At 42.1% G+C, this 20,888-nt stretch overlaps 1 protein-coding gene across 1 annotated transcript in view; it reads right to left on the bottom strand.

The window, feature by feature from the left end:
* Nucleotides 1-20,888, bottom strand: part of SLC12A4 (solute carrier family 12 member 4) — a 63,304-nt gene that overhangs the window by 6,429 nt on the left and 35,987 nt on the right. The window contains 12 exon segments of the mRNA XM_032230554.1: nucleotides 1,182-1,289; nucleotides 1,371-1,502; nucleotides 3,612-3,781; nucleotides 6,551-6,746; nucleotides 8,471-8,639; nucleotides 9,828-9,932; nucleotides 10,452-10,571; nucleotides 12,173-12,271; nucleotides 14,134-14,252; nucleotides 16,666-16,840; nucleotides 19,512-19,569; nucleotides 20,745-20,843. Coding sequence (XP_032086445.1) covers nucleotides 1,182-1,289; nucleotides 1,371-1,502; nucleotides 3,612-3,781; nucleotides 6,551-6,746; nucleotides 8,471-8,639; nucleotides 9,828-9,932; nucleotides 10,452-10,571; nucleotides 12,173-12,271; nucleotides 14,134-14,252; nucleotides 16,666-16,840; nucleotides 19,512-19,569; nucleotides 20,745-20,843 — 1,550 coding nt within the window.

Below are 20,888 nucleotides of genomic sequence, written 5' to 3'. Positions count from 1 at the left end.
AAAGGATTGTGCCCCGCTAGTCCAGGGGGTCAGCAACCCGTGACTCTGGTGCCGCATGTGGCTCTTTCACACCTCTGCTGCGGCTCCCTCTTGCCGGGCGGCTGCACAATTGATAGGATTTTCACTTAGGACAGGTACAGAAAAAGGATGCCACACTAGAAGGAAACTCTATGGTGGGGGAACCGGACTTCCGGTTGGGAGGGGGAAGGATGCCACCCTAGGAGGAGACTCTCTGGTGGGGGAACTGGACTTCCGGTCACCTCCAGAATTGAGCAGGGGGCTTCTGGTTAGGACCTTAGTGGCTCTTTGAATGTTTAAGGTTGCCGACAATTGCGCTAGTCCAATGGGAAATATTGTTGGGTTGTCTGCTTGGAGAATCACTGGTGGGACACAGATTGGAAGTAATTTGGGATGAGCGAAATGTCATGACCGATTGGTAGCCAGGTCAGATAGACAGAATGTCACTGCAGCCAATGACCAATAAAAACACAATCAATAAAATGAACTACAGGAATTATTAGCGACCATTTGGGGAGTGAAGCTCACAAATACCGTAGCAAAATTTTACTACTTTTAGAGAAAAGACGTTTATCTTGCTTATTTAAATAAAAGTTATGAGAGAGCCCTGGGGATTTAAATAAAAGAAGGGAATCAACTGGAGATGAATGTCCCTGTAGAACTGGCAATACAGAAGAACTTGGGCTGTGTCCCAAAGGTGCTTTTTCAAGAGGCAACTGGACTTTCTTCTTTTGAAGATGTTTCACTTTTCATCCAAGAAGCTTCTTCAGCTCTTCCAGTCCCACCATCCAGTCAGAGCTGAAGAAGCTTCTTGGGTGAGAAGCAAAACGTCTTCGAAGAAAAAAACAAGAAAGTCCAGCTGCCTCTTGAAAAAAGCACCTTTGGGACAACCAAGACCTGGAGGACTGAGAATCCCCATAGACATTTAAACATGAGCTGTGGTTTCTGTAACACCCTTATTATTGTTAGATTCAATTTTGTACAAGGATTTACAACATCTCACAATGCAGGGCATCCTTTCAACGCCTCCATGGCTTGTCCCGGCTGCCTATAGAAAATCTTACAGCCTGTTGATTTTGCCATCCTTGCTTCAAACATGAATATCTGGAACTCAACTGATGGTCACTCCGCCATCATTTTACAACGGCGATTAGAAGACATACCTCCCTGTCTCTTTCTGTTTTGGTCAGCCTCATCTGCCTCAGCATCTGAGATCTCTGTTCCATCATCAAGGTCCGCTCGTAAGTGTAGGCTGAGATGTCACTGTTTTGCTAAAGGGAGGGAAAAGACCATGTTGGAACCAGGCTCGCAATACGTAGACTGGCCCCCGAAGGACAGGAGAAGTCCATTACCATCTCCACCACTTCTACTTCTGCCTCGATTCGGAGGTGGTAAAGAAAGACCGCCAGGTCTTTCTTCATTTGGATGCTGTTGTCGTCCATCTGGGCCACGGTGAAAATTCGCATTTTGCACTTTCGCCAAACCTGCGGAGGGGAATTTTTTTAATCCTTTCAGAAACATTCAGTCCTCTCTGTAGAATTCAACGAATTTGGTAAAGCACACTTCTATGCAAGGGTTATTTGACAGCTTCATGCAACTATGCAAATACCGAATTTTTCAGAGTATAAGACGCTCCAAAGTATAAGACGCACCTAGCTTTTGGGGAGGAAAACAAGGGGGGGGGGGAGAAATCTGCCTCCCAGCAATTTGCCTCCTTGCAACGAACAGCAAACAGTACAGACAATATACATATATTTTGGTAGTGTTACATTTCAACTATACTTGTACAAATGCTGTTAAAATTGATGTGCTTTCTGGAAGTATAGTTATCCTCTGCTATTTAAAAGAAGATACAATAGCACGGGGCGTCTTCAGATCAAGCATTTATTTTAAAAAGCTTTTTCATTTTGTTAACTTTTCTAGAAAAATAATAACGCAGTCTTTAAAAAATAAGTCTAATAATTTGAACATTCTATAGGCATTTATAGTTATTGACTTACCATCTTGCAGCAAACAGCAAACAGCCTGATTAGCACGAGGAAAAAAAATCTGCCTCTGCCTCCCAGCAATTTGCCTTGTGGAGCAAACACTTTCAGTTTAAGTGCACCTCCTGATCATCAGCTGCTTCAGGCTGCAGGGATTGCTATAGCCTATTGCAGCCTCCGCAAGCCCCATTTTCCCTGTTTGCTGCAAGGAAGTAAATTGCTGGGAGGCAGAGGCCAAAGGGTGGGGGACAGTGGGTGGATGAGGCTACATTCAGTGTATAAGATGCACCCAAATTTCCACCCTCTCTTAGGGGGGGGGAAGGTGCGTCTTATTCTCTGAAAAATACGGTATATGCAGGCCCATGAATGGCATGAGAGATGGTTTGGCCTGGTGGTTAAGGCACCAGGCGAGAAAGTAAGAGACCGTGAGTTCAAGTCCCATCTTAGCCATGAAAGCTGGCTGGGTGACTTACGGCCAGTCATGCTCTCTCAGTCCAATTTACCTCACAGGACTTGTTGCCGTGGGGAAAAAATAAGAGGAGAAAGGTGTGTTGGATACGTTAGCTGCCTTGAGTTACTTATAAAAATAATAAAGATAAGAAATAAAAAAAAAACTAAATAAATAACGACAATCTACTTCTGGCAAGGTAAGTTTCTATACATTGTGAGAGGAGGAATATATCCATTGGAAAGTTGCAGGTAATAGGCCTAGGAATGAGCTTCCAGGCGTCACTGAACCAAAGTTTTAAACTAACATAATTGCAAAATGCACCAGACATATTTCTACTGTGCTGACTTGTGTGTGCTGCATTTTCTGCAAAGTAGATACGTGTAGGGATATATTTAGAGCAGGAAGAATGAGATGGTGGGAAATGAGGAACTGAAAGTAAGAAGTGCCTGAGAGCTTCAAATGCACATGGGGGTTTTCAGAGAGTGACGGTCAGTAAGAAAGTAAGAAATATCAAGGAAGTGAAACTATGGAGTGTGTATGTCAGTAAAAAAGGTCTAAGAAATGTGTCTTGAAATGAGAATGGGGTCCTTTGCTCAATAGCAGCCTTTGTAGGACCTTCTATCTGTCATAGGACCCATTGCAGTGGTTTGACAATGTGAGTTTTCTGTTGTTATTCGATCTTTTGCTTCTTTCTTTTGCTCCAATTGATTAGAAAAAAATAAACCTCTGATCTTAAAGTAAGATTTATTGCTTGTGGTTTCATCTTTGGGGTTGTTTTTTTTTTTGAATGAGAATTTTCCTGTGACAACATCCTGTATAAATATTTGCATGTAAGCAAGAACAGACTATTCCCTGCTCAGCCTTTTTAAACACCAACATTTCCATGCAATCCCTCTTTGTACATGGGTCGCAAGACACATATCATTCCCAATTCCCTACTCATAGGGCATCCGCATCGATCTTCTGGTCTGTGGGCCACAGGGATGGGTAAGATATCTAGTCTGGCCACTTTATGTGGGATTGCGGGAAAGCCACCAACTTCTCTCATTACAATAAATATGAACCCAGAAATACATACAAGTACTACATGATCTCCTGCTTGAGCAGAGGGGGGAGGGGCTTGGACTAGGAGACAGAAGGATAAAAAGCATTCTTACTTTATGCTGCTTGAGGAGAAACGGAAGCAGCATCAACATGCCTCCATCATGCACAATCCACCACACGTCGATATTCCCTTCATTGTAACGCTCATGGTTGCTGGGATAGAAGGACACATTTTTGGGTACAAGCAAGGCGAGGTGGGCTGCAGTTGTGCAACGGACAGTGTCTGAAATTAAAAAGAGGAAAGACATTATTGCTGAGAGTCAAATCTGATTGGCTGCAGAACTGGACTTTAATTGTATCTCATACTGGACAACCTGCTATGCATTGGTTATTGTTTCAGAGATATTTCCTTATATTTTCATAGATAAACAGAATCACCGTGAACGACTAGCCAAAAATACAGTGGAAGGAAGAGTGACTTCTGACTTCCTGCTGGCTTCCCCATTGTTCCTTATGGAAAGCTAGTAGGGAGCACTGGAAATAATTGTCACTAATAGTGACAGTGCAGTAGCACTGAAGCAGCTACAACTGTGCCAAATTTCAGTGCCCTACGGGGCAGGCTCTTTGATTTTAGACTCATTCGGTGAGTTACCTCTTCTGAGAGATATGGATTTCAAAATGATTGCCGCATGATGCACCATTTTGTTCCACTGAAGATTACAATCAGATACGGGAGCATTAATAGTATATACAGTAGATATGATCCCCGATTGGTTGAGATTACTGGAAGAATGACAGGACTGGAAGGAAATGGTCACCACCCACTCTCTGTTGAGTACAGAGTGACAAGTAGGCCACACAAAATTAAGAGGTAGCTAAAAGGACTGAAGAATTTTGGTGCATTGACTCCAAACAAACAGAACAAAAAACCGTATCGTTGGTAAACTTAACTAATATTTTAAAGACACAAAAACAACATTGCATGAATTTCAAGTTGGCAATGCTGTTGTGGTCCGGCAGGAGCCGTTGGAGCTGCCGCCAGACTCTGACAGCGAGGGGTCTTATGAGTTGGCCCTGGAGGAGGTGGAGGACCCTGGACAGGGTGCCGACTCCAAGCAGAGTGAGGAGAGACTGGTTAGCCACCAGGTGGCGCCGGAGCCTTAGATCAGAGGGAGTGATCCGGAAAACACTTGTGAGTTGTTTTGGGATGCACGCCATAGAAGGGCTACTCGGCGGCAAGAACTGCGTAATTATAGGAGATGATTACACTCAGCTGATGCTTATTAAGATCCTCTCCTGATTATAAAAGAGACTGCTTGTGCCATGCCCTTTTGCAGAAGTCAACATTCACGATTAAGAGAAACCAACTTGGCGAATTGGTTTGCTGTGAGAGCTTGTTGCATTGCTGCCTAGGTTTGTAGGACTTGCTGCCAGAGTGCTTATCTCTTTGTTTATTTTGGGCTTGCAGCCAACTAGAGTCTGGACTGATTAAAAAACATTCTCTTTTACGTTTGTTTTGGCTTTCGTTCCTGGACGGAGGAGCGGGGTCAGAACACAATGCTATTAACCTGGAAGAGTATAATTCTAGGATAGAAGAAATATTTGGCACCTTTGCTCTACCAGGAAAATATAAGTCCTTGACTGCCCCCCTCCCAAAAGAAATTCTGATCTATCATGGCAGTCAATCCATGTTGACAAATCTGAGTTACTCAAAATAATATCCTAACTTGATAAACAGTAGTTCCCACAGTTCTTAAAATAAAATTGTAAAGATGACATAAACCAATAATAATTGACATAGGCTAAAACTGAGATCAGCCCTTTGCTGGATTTTGGCCATAATATCCCAAGATCATTCTGTGCCCCCTTGTTTCTTGAGAAATATACAACTATGATTAAATGATGAAATAAGAAAGGATACAGGAGACTTAGGAAGCATCCCACATATAGAAACTCTTTTTTTCCGGCGGATGGAAATTTTAGTAAGATTAAAGTCCATCCAAATCAAGAGTTTTCAACAGAAGTCCTTGCAAACTCACAACAGCATCAAAGTCTGGCTATAATATACATCTGGATAAATGGCAAGAATTATGAGAAAGGAATAGGAAAATAACATTGTCAATATCGTGTAAAGAAAACTTATATAAAATGTTTTATAGGTGGCATCTTCCACCTGCGAGAGTAGCTAAAATGTTTAGAAATTTAGCACCAAATTGTTGGAAAAGTTATCATAAATTAGGCATGTACTACCATATGTGGTGGTCATGCCAAAAAATAAAAGAATATTGGCAGAAAATTCAAAGGTGGCTGATAGAGATAACCGAAGAGGAAATAGTATTCACACCAGAACTATTTCTTTTGGGAATCATAAACAATAAATATAGCAAGGGGGTAATTTAGTTAACAATACATATTATTACAGCAGCAAGAATGGTCTTTGCCCCAAACTGGAAAAACAGGGAAATTCCTCAAGAAGGGGAAATAATTAGGAAAATTCTGACTTATCCTGAAACGGATAAATTGATGTGGGAATTGAAGAATAAAGAGGAATCAGAATATTACAGGATCTGGGACAAATTTTATCGATGGTTGGGACAAAAAAGGAAAGACCCAAAATAAGCAATGATTAAGATTTATAGAATGGAGATTAGAGTTATGTATGAAACTACAATAATGAAAATGTATAAGATAAAAACAAAGCAATATGGTTGGAAATATGATATATTTATATTTGTAAATACGGAATAGATCAAAGGTTAAAAAGCATGGTGGTTGTAATGTATAACTTTATATCTTAGTATGTATGGCATTGATCTTGCCAGGATAGTTACACTGTGTCCAATGTTTTAATTTGTGTTCAATAAAAAAACTTTATTTTTTAAAAAAACAGTATCAAAGTTCTTCTTTTGAGTAGCAGGACAGCCATATTTTGAATTCTAATTAATCAATTTTAGACATTCTACTATTCACTATGGAAAACAATGCTTGAATCATGCTTAAGAAAGAAAGAAAAAACTCAAGGAGAATGCTAACCAACATCCTTTGAACTTACCTATAAAGGTTTTCCAAGATCTAGGATCTTCACTCTGCCTCCAGCCATAGGGCCACCCCAAAACCACAGTATTGTGCTTCATGCCACCCAATCCACAGGACTGTATCAAGTGGGAAATGCCATCACGGACTTTATTAGCCACAACAACTTGGCAAAATCCTTTGACCTTCTCAATTTCAATCATATTCTTGATGGCCTGGAAGGCAAGCAAGGAGATCCAGGGGTCATCATTATGGGAAGCTGGCCAGAAGACCATTGAAAACACCAAGATCTGTCCCTTTTACAGATGATCAATCAAACTGCATTTTAGAAATACCTGTTGACATCCATAAGATCACTGGTGCAGAGATTTTAAACCAATGTATACTTAAAGAAGACTATTTATTTAATCACAATAGGGTGAGAAGAAACTAAATTGAATGCACAAGGACCCCCTCAATGAAGTGAATTGTACTCATGCTATTAAAATGTAGAACCTAGAATAATAGGGTTGGAAGAGATCTTGGAGGTCTTCTTATCCAATCCCCTGCTCAGGTAGGAGACCCTATACCATTCCAGACAAATGACTGTCCAGTCTCTTCTTCAAAACTTCCAGTAATGGAGCAACCACAACTTCTGGAAGTATGCTGTTCCACCGATTAATTATTCTCACTGTCAGGAAATTTCTCCTTAATTCTAGGTCTTCCACCCATTACTTCTTATCCTGCTCAGAGGTCTTTTGGAGAATAAGTTGACCTCTATGACAGCTCCTCAATTACTGGAAGACTGCTATCATATCACCCCTAGTCCTTTTCTTCATTAAACTCAACATATTTAGTTCCCTCAATCATTCATTGCATGGTTTAGCCTCCAATCCTCTAATCATCTTTGTTGCTCTTCACTGAATTCTTTCTAGGGTCTCAACATCATTTTTTTGTCTCATGGTGATCAGAACAGTATTCCAAGTGTGGTAGCAGAATCAATTAATAGAAGCTTGTTCCTGTTTGCCCTCTGAAATTATACCACAAATACTGTACCTGTGAGAGTTCCTAGATGAGCTTAAAATACTCCACTTAGGGTACTAATAAATCTGGCTACAGTAGCTTTGACTGTTCGTTTCTGACAAATAAAAGCAATATATCCCCCACAATTAATTAGTTAAGATGTATCCAACCAAAAGTAATGTTTAAAACAAAAATAAACATGTTATTTAAGCCATGACATCTTCCTTTCACCGCAGCAACAGAAAATTTAGCTGCTGCCCACATAATGAATGGTTTGAAATGCTGAAAGAGAAGTTCATATAACATTTATGAGGGTGCTTGGTTGTTCTGCTATTGAATTTTCAAGAGTTTTGCTTTGGGGTCTGTCTGCCTGCCTGTTTTTGAAGTCTTGTAAACATTTTTTACAATGTTTAGAAATTTTGGGCTTGGACAACCTGGAACTACGCCGCCTATGGTCTGACCAAAGCATAGTCCACAAAATTGTTTAGTACAATGTCCTACCTGTCAATGACTACTTCAGCTTCAACCTCAATAATACACGGGCAAACAATCAATACAAACTCAAAGTAAACTGCTCCAAACTTGATTGCAGAAAATACGACTACAGCAACAGAATGGTCAATGCCCTGAAATACTCGACTCCGTTGTTGCATCCTCAAACCCCCATATCTTTAACCTTAAACTGTTTGCCGTGGACCTCACCCCATTCCTAAGAGCTCCGTAAAGGAGGTGTGCATAAGCGCACCAGCGTGCCTACCGTCCCTGTCCTACTGCCCCCATTTATTCTTACCCATTTCCTGTGTTCATGTCCATGTTTATACTTATACCTGTTATCTCATACATGTTTGACAAACTAAATTAATTAATTAATTTTAAAAAAATTGGTCCAAGATCCCAGAAGATAGTATCCTTCACACCTGGTTTCGCCATGCCTCACCTGTTCAGCCGCCTGAGCTTCTCCATAGCTTTCCAGAAAGTTGCCTTGTATGGCAGTCCCTACAATGGTCAATCCCTTCCCGGCTTTGAGTTGTGAGGCGAATGTCAAGAGTCTGGGGTATTTCACATGCAAATCCTCATCCAGCTTCAGCAACACCAACAGTTGGGGTCTAAGAAGGAAGACAAGGAAGCAGATTTTGAGAGACAGAGGTCAAGCCCTCCAACAACAAACCAGAATAAATTAAGCCGCTCTGCAGAGGACTGGCCCTTTGGGCTGTTCCCAAGAGACTTTGAGACATTTCAATGTCCATCCGTCCGCCCCCCCCCCCCCCCGGCCGCCACCCCGGCTCATTTTGGCTCATTGCAATTTGTTTCACGCAGAAGGTTTGGTCACAGCCAAATCCAACACACAGAGGGCACTGGTTTGATTTTTAAGTACCCTGAGACACCACAAAAGGCATCATATTAGTGCTGCAAATATTCTGTGATTCAGGCAATCCCCTTCCCATACTTATATTCTTATATTCTGTCAGAGCGTTTGCAGTGTGGCTATTTATTATGACACAACGCAGGAACAAAACACAGCACACAGAGACTTAAGACATTTAACAGTGGTTTATATACAACATATATCAGGGGTCAGCAACCTTAAACACTCAAAGAGCCACAAAAGTCCTAATTGGAAGCTCCCCATTCAATTCCGGAGCCAACTGGAAGTTTGGCTGCCCCACCATAGAGTCTCCTCCTAGTGTGGCGTCCTTTTTCCTCTACCTGTCCTAATCAAAAGCCCTATCAATTGCAGAGCCGAACGGCAAAAGGGAGCCACAGCAGATGGATGAAAGATCCACATGCGACTCCGGAGCCACAGGTTGCTGACCACTGACATATACAGATATATACATGGTAGCAAATAACTGACAAGTAATCAGTCTTCTTCTTAACCTTACATGGAGAACTTAGCAATGGATTCAGGACACAAGGAGAGAGATACACTAAGAGCGAGAAATACGTCCTCTCTTGGCTGCTTTATATAAACACCTCTTAAAGTGGTAAAGACTTTTGTGGACCCCTTCATAGTCTTAAAGTGGCTATACCAATGCTGGTTCATCTTCATTGCATCAGCCTTGCATTTCAGAAGCTTTACAGTTGCATCAGCTTTACATTGGCTGGTCAGCTTTAAGTCATCATTACCCTGGCAACCTCAAAGTTTAGCAACTGCAGAAAAAGCAGTCCTCAAACAGAGATTGACTATCTAATTTTGAATCACAGAGAAGTGGTCATGAAGTCAGGAATGCACTGACTTCCCCAGGGGGGGAAAAAAAACTACACAACATTTACAATAAATTGAAAGAACCCACCGCCAGTTCTTGGTATGGGGAGGACCTTCTTCCAATCTCAGCAAAGCATACCGGGCAGCGCTTAGAGAGAGGCCCCGAATCCCATCACCCCATTCCTTCTCTGCCCTAGTAAAAAAAGAGAGCGTCAGAATGGTTGGAGAAGAGCAGGTAGAGCTGGGGAGGGGGTGGCATTAAATGTGTCATCAGCTTAGAGTCATTACATTGCCACAAACAGTCAAAGCCCTCCTGAATTCCATTGATCTTATCCACAGCCAATTTAGCACTCCACTTTAGTTGACCAGATTCTTGTGTTTAGGCTGGAATAAATCTATGTTGCAACATAAGATTATTCAGATCCTTTGCTCCTGTCAATTCAGGGCACTATTCTTTTTCATCGATTCAATACAGGTGATAGTCCTCAACTTATAACAGGTTACTTAGTGACTATTCAAAATTCTGAACTACCTACCTTGGGAGTTTTTATGTCCCAGAGTGCTAGCTCCCCCTCTCCCTATAGACACATTATTTCCAGGGAAGCACCACTTAAAACAAATGTCTTCTTCACACCCCCACCAATGTTGACAGGGCCAGCTACTTTATATAAACAAGAAGCAAACTTCACACTTTCATTAAAAATTTACTTACCCTTGATACTCAATGTACTTGTAGATCATGCCAGCAATGAGCATGGCCACTAAAGCGTAATACCAGGAGGAGATGAACATCAGGGCAAGGCAGATGCTCATCCCTAAGAAGGATAGGGCCCTAAGAAAATAAAACTCAAATTGTTAATAGGTCTGCGAGGGTGAACCTGTGGCACACGGAGCTATATTTGCCGACACGTGAGCCATCAGCTCCAGCGCATATGTGTGCACCGGCCAGCTGATTTTTGGCCTACTGGGGGGCTAGGGGAGGCTTTGGGAAAGCCTCTGGAGCCTAGAGGGGTGAAAAACAGGCCCAACAGGCCAACCGGAAGTTAGGAAACAATTCGTTTCCAGCTTCTGGGGGGTCTCCAGGTGGCCAGGGAAGGCAGTTTTCACCCTCGCCAGGCTTCAGGAAAGCCTCTGGAGCCTGGAGAAGGCAAAAACTCTCCCTCCCTGTGTTTGTGGGGGGTATGTGCACATGCGTGAGTTGGTTATGCATGTATGTGCGGGGGAAATCGGGCACGCATGCGCAGGTGGGTGGGGCTCATTGCATTGTGGGTATGGGCACCCGTGCACAATTTTGGCATGTCTTTTAGAAAAAGGTTTGCCATCACTGTAATAGGTTATTAGGGCTGGATCCAAACATAGAATTATTTCTTGAAGGACAGCTGGAAGGATGAAAAGGTTCCAGAGAACCTGTGTTGGTGGCAATGCAAGATTCTGTAGTCTCTGTAACAGTTTATTTAGGTATTCAGGTTGCAGATATTATCCATGTGACACAATAAAGTATGAAACAAGACCAGAGAAGCATAATAGGCTAAGGCAGGGGTCACCAACCTTTCAGAGCTCAGGGACCTTAAATGCATAACTTTAAATCCCACGGACCACTAATATGATCTGCCTAATGGGTGGGCGTGGTAAGGTGGTCATGTGACTGGGTGGGCATGGCCAGCTCGATGTCACTCATGTCGAGGGGCACCTTGCCAGCCTCTACTCACCCCTCCTCACCTGCCTGCCGGGCTCCTTAGGGCCCCAATAGGAAGCAGTTGTTGGAGCTAAGCAGCCACCATGAGAAAGAGCTGGCAAAACAGCTCAGTTCAAATGGGATCTGACCGAGGAGGAGGCTCAGCAGAAGCACTCACTGAGGACTACGAGCATAGGCTTTCCAAGCAGAGGAAAGACCTGTAGGAATGCAAGGCCAGGTATTGGCACCTGGAGGCTCAGCGGGCTGAGATGGTCAGCCAGTTCCAGGCCATGATGCAGTCCCACAAGGCCCTTCAGCTTTTCACCACCAGCAGCGCTTCTCTCCAGCCTTCGCCCAAAGTCCCTCACCAGGAGGCTGAAGCAGACCCCAAGTCGGAATTTCTGCCCCCCTCCAACCCGCAGAAAAAGACCAAGAAGTGGGAGACTCTGCAGCAACACAAACATTCATTGCACGTATCCGGCCCAGGGGCTGTAGTTTGCAGACCCCAGATTTAGTACAATATAAAAAAAAATGCAAATACATTTTCTGCGCACCACCAAAATTTTCTCGTGGGCCACCAGTGGTCCATGGACCACGAGTTGGTGACTGCTGGGCTAGGAGACATTTTCCAAGCATTTCTGGTTTCACAAATTCCCAAGTGTTTTGGGCTTTTGACTCGTAACATCTCATGATCATGAAGACCATTTTAGAAGCAACTTTCCTCCTAGCTCATTTACTAAAAAAAAAAAAACTCTTACCAGTGGTAATACTTAAATCTGGGACGCCAGTTTGGAGTTCTTAAGAGAGTCTGCACTGCGCAGGCCAGGTTGACAAACAGGTAACACATTAGGAAAAACCTAATTTGGGATGGCAAAGAGGAAGGAAGAGGAGAGGAGATCAGTGCATGAAAGTTGGCAGTTGCCCATTTCTTCATTCTGAATTTCATTTGAACACCTCTTTGCTTTCTGGGGCATCTTATTGCAGCAACTCCTGCTATGCACTATTTGCAGCCAGAATTTCTGCAGGGGATAGTCAGAAATGCCAAAGGTGGCAATAACAGTGTGATGAAAGCTCCATTCATTTTCCATGGGTGATGCACTTAAAAAACCTAATGAAGTCTCAACCACATCACTACGACTCATCTTGACTTTTGTTAACATACCCTGCTGATGTTCCTGACTTGCCGTGAAAATGCAGGAAAGGAAAACAACAGAAGAATGAAAAAGTCTTCTGAGTTACCAAATATTAGATTTGTTCGAAGACTGTCACACAGCAATATGAGCAATAACTACATGAGAAATAACTGCAGTAATAGATTCCTCAGGTTTAACAGTGATGCATCAGAATCAACGCTAGGTGGCAGTCGAAAATGGTCTTCTGCCATAGGGCCCCAATAGAATAAAAACACACAATCCACTTCTTATTTTGATTGCAACATTTTGTGGTACTTTTAAAGTGTATCCCAGGAAACACTCAGAAACCTACTGAGAATGACCCTAGTTGTTTCTTCAATATTACTGATGTTCCTTTGCAATCCACTAGACAAAATGACTCAGAACAGCTTATGTGCCAAAGATATGAAGTCATATTTGTGTTTAATAAAGCCAAATCTAGTAATAAGGTCTGAAATCTCACAAGGCTGACACATCTCACGAACATAAGAGTTCTGGCATAAGCTGTCAAGAGATTTTGTGTGGGAAGGCTGACATCTAATGAAATGTTGGCCTTCACTCAAGTTCTCAGTCATTTTTAAATTCCAGTTTTTATTTTTGAAGCTGCTTCAAAAAGTTTCTTAGTGTTTATATCAAGTTTCTTCAGCTTAGATTCCTCCAGATGCATCAGTTCAAGACTTACAATCCCTTCTCCATAGGGCCAGAAATGATAAAGAATGAGCAATCTTCTAGATGTCTATGGAGATGTTGAAGTCATGGTTGTCCCAAATATGCTTTTCTGAAAGTCACTGGATTTACTTGCTTTTTCTTAAAGGTGAAGGTAAAGGTTCCCCTCGCACATATGTGCTAGTTATTCCCGACTCTAGGGGGCAGTGCTCATCTCTATTTCAAAGCCAAAGAGCCAGCCCTGTCCGAAGACATCTCCGTGGTCATGTGGCCGGCATGACTAAACACTGAAGGTGTATGGAATGCTGTTACCTTCCCACCAAAGGTGATTCCTATTTTTTTACTTGCATTTTTACATGCTTTCAAACTGCTAGGTTGGCAGAAGCTGGGACAAGTAATGGGAGCTCACTCCATTACACAGCATTAGGGATTCGAACTGCTGAACTGCCGACCTTTTGATCGACAAGCTCAGCATCTTAGCCACTGAGCCACTGGGACCCCTTGTTTTTTCTTATTCAAGGAAAAAAACCAAGAAAGCCCAATTGTCTTTAGAAAAGCACCTTGGGATCAATCCTCTAGGTATCTTCTAGAAGTTGGGAACTCAAACTCTCACCAATGATCTGGTTGTGTATTCTCATCTTTAATTCCCATCATATTCCAAAACTTCTCCAAGAGTGAAAGAATAGAGAGGCTACTTCAACCTCTTCCATCTCCACTCATCGGAGATCATAATCAAAACTTTTGATGACCACTCATCAAAACTTTCAAAATTTTCAACTTGGCTCAAAGGAAGAGACTTACAAAGCTGGACTATGCATGGTGTGCTTGGTCAGAGGCCAAAGTCCCCCTTGTATCTAAAACCCAACATCTTGCAAACTTACATAGAAAGAATTGGGGCCACCATGTCGAGGGAGGCAATTAGAATGCCCAGCTCGGCAATCAGGGCTGTGAGCAGAAGAGCCCAGGTTGGTTCTCCATTTGCCTTTCCGTGGCCAAACACCTGTTTTAAAAAAAAGTGGGGGGAGGAGAGAGAAACAGAGACTGAAGAACAAAACTATTTTATATGCCATCCTTTCATGATGAGTCACTTGAGCACCGTTCATGAGGAACTGGTTGGGTTCATCTCCTGTTTGGTCAAAACAGTGGCTTCCTCCTCATTTCTGAGAGAAACATCTGTTTTTCTTTAGTCTTCATTTGGTACCGTAGGCTGATGAGAATTAGTTTCATACTCAGGAGTACGACAACTTCCCTTGGCTTCAGTTCCAGAAGTTATTGTCTTGCCGTCTTTAGCTCAGCCTCAGTGAGAACGTTGTCTAGCAAAGCCACTTAAATCCAGCATATGGTGCTGATGTTTTGACAGAAAAATTGATCCAAATGACAGAGAAACAGCTTCTGATTGCAAGAGATCAGCATATGTCTCCATTCACACAATGACTTCCAACACCAGACTCAGAGATGGTATTCAGCAGGTTCTGACCAGTTCTGGAGAACTGGTAGCGGAAATTTTAAGTAGTTCGGAGAACCAGTAAATACTACCTCTGGCTGGCCACACCCCCATATATTCTCTGCCTCCCGAGTCCCAGCTGATTGGGAGGGAACGGGGATTTTGCAGTAACCTTCCCCTGGAGTGGGGAGGGAACAGAGATTTTACAGTATCCTTCCCCTGCCACGCCCACCAAGCCATGCCTGGACTATAATATTTTTTTTCTCTTTCCCAGCCAGTTTAAGTATATCTGGGATTCAGGACAAGTACTGGAAATTAAGTTCAGAACAAAAGCTATTGTAAGTCAGAAAGTTATAAACTGTAGAGAAACTATAACAGCTTCATGGAGATTGACGTTGAAGTGCCTTCAAGTCAGAACTGTCCCAAAGGTATTTTTTCAGGAGGCAACTGGACTTTCTTGTTTTTTTTCTTTTGAAGACATTTCGCTTCTCACCCAACACGCTTCTTCATAGTGGGGAATGGAAGGATTGATACTCCTTGCAGAAAGCTGATCATTTGCATCCTTTCAGAGGGTCATTGAAGCACTTGGGGGTTTGTCTGTGTCTTCAGGGTCACCTGAGTGGTGCAAATGGTTCCTGTAGTCTGCAATTTTTTCCTCTGGAAATCCATTCCTGCTCCCACACCATTCCAAGGGTCTTCATCCCAAATTGTATAGCTAAAACCACCTTTGGGACAACCATGACCTGGATGACTGAGAATCTCTACAGGCTTTTAAAGGAAAGATTGAGGACAAAAGAAGAAGGGGACGACAGAGAATGAGGTGGCTGGATGGAGTCACCAAAGCAGTCAGCGTGAGCTTAAATGGACTCCAGAGGATGGTAGAGGACAGGAAGGCCTGGAGGAACATTGTCCATGGGATTGCGATGGGTCGGGCACGACTTCACAACTAACAACAGACTTTTAGCTGTACAATTTGGGATGAACACCCTTCAAATGGTGTGGGAGTAGGAATGGATTTCCAGAGGGAAAAAATTGCAGACTACAGGAACCATTTGCACCACTCAGGTGACCCTGAGGACACAGGTAAACCTCCAAGTGGATTCAAGGACCCTCTTAAAGGGATGCAAATGATCAGCTGTCTGCAGGGAATATACATCCTTCCCTTCCCCACCGTTCTGTCAGAGCTGAAGAAGCTTCTTGGATGAGAAGCGAAACATCATCAAAAGAAAAAACAAGAAAGCCCAGTTGCCTCCTGAAAAAAGCACCTTTTGGCACAACCATGACCTGGATGACTGAGAATCTCTACAGACTTCGAGTCAGAAATATATTATCTTGCAAAATCTGGTCTGTGATGTCTAGTTACAAAATTAATTTGGGCTCAGAGGAATGGTGATCTTGGAGCCTTTCCTGCAAATGGGCTCTCATGATTGCTGTCTGTTCAGCATTTGGGTTATTTTCATGCCAATGACACGCTTGCTTTTTCAAATGTAATAGAAGCGCAAATTCTCAAGATCAAACATTCTAGGAAGCTCCCTTTTTTTCCAGGCAGTTTCTGCATCCTTTAGTTCCATAATGGCAAATGTCTGACACGCAGAGCCATATTTGCCGGGAGGGCAGCCCTTGGCAGCCCTCAGCTCCAGCACACTTGCACACACAGGCCAGCTGATCTTCAGCCTTCCGGAAGGCTGCAGGAGGCTGTCTTCGCCCTCACCAGGCTTCGGGAAAGCCTCTGGAGCCTAGAGAGGGTGAAAAACAGGCCCAACGGGAAGTTCGGGAATGAACTTCCAGTTGGCCCGTTGGACCTGTTTTTCACCTTCCCAAGGCTTCGGAGGCTTTCCTGAAGCCTGGGGAGGGCAAAAAACTCCCCAATGGGCAAACCAGAAGCTCATTAGAAAAAGATTAGCCATCACTGCTCTAGTTCGATGCATCAAATTATTCCAATTTTCACTCTTTAAAAAAATGGACTAACCCTGAGGAATGGAATAATGTTATCTTTGGCAATTGCTTGAAGGAGACGCGGAGCTCCAGTGAGGCTCTGCAATCCTGCTCCACAGGTAGAGAAGAAGGACCCGATCACGATGACCCATGGCGTGGGCCAGGCCAGCGTGCCCACCACTATGTTCTTGTTTACGGCATCACCGTACCTGTGAGGAAGAGGAGAGACTTTGTCATTTGAAAAGAGATTTGAAGTTGTTTCGTGTTTCCATCTGATTTTCAATTATTTTTCCAAGGATGTCAACTTACTCTACACATCAAGCAGGGGATTTCAAAGTTTTTTAGACCATGAAACATGTTAGCACCAAAAATAATCCCAAAAACCTTTAGTCATACATACATATATGACCTACATCTATCCATCTATCTATCCATCCATCCATCCCTATCTATCCATCCATATCTATACCTATACCTATCTATCCATCCATCCATCCACATCTATCTATCTATCATCTATCTATCATCTATCTATCTATCTATCTATCTATCTATCTATCTATCTATCTATCTATCATCTATCTATCTATCTATCTATCATCTATCTATCTATCTATCTATCTATCCATCCATCTCTCTATACATTCATATCTATCTATCCATCCATCCATATCTATCCATCCATATCTATCCATCCATCCATCCATCCACCCATCCGTCTATCTATCTATCTATCTATCTATCTATCTATCTATCTATCCATCCATCCATCCATCCATCCATCCATCCCCTCTCTCTATCCATCCATCTATCCATCCATATTTATCCATCCATCCATCCATCCATCCATCCATATCTATCTATCTATCTATCTATCTATCTATCTATCTATCTATCTATCTATCTATCTATCTATCTATCTATCTATCATCTATCTATCTATCATCTATCTATCTATCTATCTATCTATCTATCATCTATCTATCTATCTATCTATCTATCTATCTATCTATCTATCTATCTCCTTTCCTTTACTTCTCTTCCTTCCTCTTCCCCTTTTTGCTTCTCCTCCCTCCTCCTTCGCCTCTTCCTCCTCCTCCTCAATCATCACCATCAACACCACTTATTCTCTCCTAGAAACCCATCACTTTGAAAACCTCTCACAAAAGGGACTAGTAACCAAACTAGGTAAAAGTTAGCATGATCTAGCAATATAAAGTGCTGAACTTGGATTGGGTTGATGTGTACTGCATTAAACTCTTAAGGAAAAGGCAGAATACAAATACAAGGAAGCAAACAGCAGAAGAGCTGGTCTTTTTATTAGATCATCTCAAGTTTTACAAATTAGCCTCACTCTTTTAAAGTTCCCCCAAAACTATTCTTAGGAACCCGATAAATGCCATTTTATTCTTAGACTGCACAGGGCCAGGATCCAGAGTCTTTAAAGGCAACTTGATAGCATTGGTAATGTCTAAAAGTTCCCATTCTCTACATTTTAAGAATGTAAGATAATACCAAATGTGGCTTAGCTGCATTTTTTCCCCTTTCCTCCCATCTGTTTCCACATTATCTGACAATGATTTCTTGGAAACGTAAAAGTCTGCTACTATTTTGCAAAGCTTGGGTTAAATAATAAAAGTGCTGTCCTTGCGAAATGGCTCAAATAGAGACATTCAAGGGTATACAAATGCTTTTAATGCAATCATAGAAAGGTATTGGAAGGACATGGGTCAATTCTGCAAATTCATAGCGGCTGAGCAATTCTGGGAGTTCCAGGTGAAACACATCTGGATGTTGTCAGATGCAAAATATAAATAATGCATGCAAAGTATAGATTATTTGCATGATTACCCTGTTACAGTCACAGGACACCATAGGGCAATGTTTCCCAACCTTGCCAACTTTAAGATGGGTGGATTTCAACTCCAAGAATTCCCCAGGCAGCCGGGCTGAGAGTTCAGTCTCAGATTAATTCAGAAAGAACAGTGCAAATTCTTACTCATCTTTGATGAGTAATTCTGGCTCAATTCTTTGCGCATCTCTTGGCTTCACCTACCATAACATGCACTTTGAGGAATGACACAATTATTCTTTTAAAAGGCTAAATAAATAAAAGGGTCTTTAGTAAAAAGCTAGTTGATAGTGGAATTTATAATTCCAGGCGGGGAGTGTGCTGCCCCAGCAGTATATAGATAGTGTAGGAATTAAGAGCTGTCTCCTTTAAGAAACTACCTCCTGGGAAATGTAGGCAGAGGCTGCCTTATGGGAAATGTAGTGATCATATCCGTGTTTCTGATTGGCCGCTGGGGCGTTCTGCCTGCGCGCAGAACAAGTCAGTCATTTTAAATGCCATTGTGAACCAGAGAAGCAACGCATGTGCCTCCGCTCAAACATGGGAGCCAATTCATCATCTTTTTACACCACGTGATGGGACAGATTATGGAAAGGGATAAGTATCTTAACACTGAACTGTAAGTTTTGTTATTAAGAATGCCTGATAATAAACTTGATCTGAATGAGATTCCTAAGCGTGGAGTTAACTGCATGCCCTGAGCAAGCCTATAACGCTCGAGGCAGAACAGTAAGGAGAGAGACTAGAAAACTGCCTTTAAAAAAAAGAAAAGTGAGGTTTTAGAGTTTTAGCCATTCGTGAGCATTTTATATGGTACTTTTTAAAAGACTGCACGATATCATTCTTCACATATAATAGTCCTGTGTGCTTAAAGTCAGTAATGTTTTTTTAGGGAAAAAATACATTCCATGTAGGTTTGTCAAAAAGAAAAATCAGATATCTGTACTGCAAAGGAAAGTAGCAATAGGAATCAGAGGGAAAAAAATTGACTCCCTTCCTTGAGAGGAAAATCTGGAATAATTACTTACTTATCTCTAAGAACAATGCCTTCAATGCAAGCTCCAAACAACAACACACAGCTGAAATCTGTGAGGTTAATCAAGGTTAAGGAAGAATTTTGATGCAATGAATTCCTAAAGGTAAAGGTTCCCCTGGCTATATGTGCTAGTTGTTCCTGACTCTAGGGGGTGATGCTCATCTTCGTTTCAAAGCCGAAGAGCCAGCGCTGTCCGACAAAGTCTCCATGGTCCTGTGGCCGGCATGACTAAACGCCGAAGGTGCACAGAGTACTGTTACCTTCCCACCAAAGGTGGTTCCTATTTGTCTACTTGCATTTTTTACGTGCTTTTGAACTGCTAGGTTAGAAGAAGTTGGGACAAATAACAGGAGGTCACTCCGTTATGCGACACTAGGGATTTGAACTGCCGAACTGCTGACCTTTCTGATCGACAAGTTTAACATCTTAGCCTCTGAGCCACCGCGTCCCTCTATATTTATAGTAATCAGCCATAAATATCTCTTCTTCTTTTTAAATTCATGTTTTATTTGCAGTTTTCTTTTAACATTCCCCTTATCTTCAGCTAAGTCACAAAAATAGTCAGACTCTGCCAGTACAATTTGCAAAGTAAAATAATAATGATCAGGACAGCACAAAAGTCACCTGGATAATTTCTAACAGGCTGCCATTCCTCTTGTTTTCACACTTGTTCATGTGTTTTGTACGGAAGGAAGAGGTTGAGCAAGTGAAAAATAAGTGGAATAAACCCTGATGAGGGCTTAACACGTCTGTTTTTATATCTTTGAGAGGGGCAAGAAATAGAATAGAATAGAATACAGAATAGAATAGAATACAGAATAGAATAGAATACAGAATAGAATAGAATACAAAATAGAATATAGAACAGAACGGAATAGAATAGAAAGACAAGATATATTCGTCAAGAATCATAAGGTACAACAATGATAGTCATAGGGTACAAATAAGCAATCAGGAAACAATCATTATCAATATAAATCGTAAAGATACAAATACCTTGGAGGTACAAGAACAGGTAAATGAAAAGCATACCTACAACCAGCAGGAATACCATCCTTTGTTTTTTCCAAGGGAACCTTCATTGCTATTCTAACATTCTCTTTCCTTTTCAAGATTCATAGAGTCAGGGCAGATATTATTGGTCAGAGGAAATAGTCTGACCCCGAAAATGAAGCTTTTGAAGTACTAAAACCGTAGCATATACATTCCTATGTTTAAAGGATACAGACAAGAGATGTGGTGGCGATAGCCAGAATGGTTCCCACTGGAATAGATCTTTGAGCATCCTTGAGGTCACCTGATCGGTTGGAGCCGGCCATGATGCCTTCAAAGCAAAACAGGAAGACAGATATGACTGATACTTACAAAA

This window comes from Thamnophis elegans, chromosome 14 (genome assembly GCF_009769535.1).
Source record: "Thamnophis elegans isolate rThaEle1 chromosome 14, rThaEle1.pri, whole genome shotgun sequence".
Lineage (NCBI taxonomy): Eukaryota > Metazoa > Chordata > Lepidosauria > Squamata > Colubridae > Thamnophis > Thamnophis elegans.
Note: the sequence above shows the minus strand (reverse complement) of the source record. Positions and strands in the feature narration are given on the sequence as shown.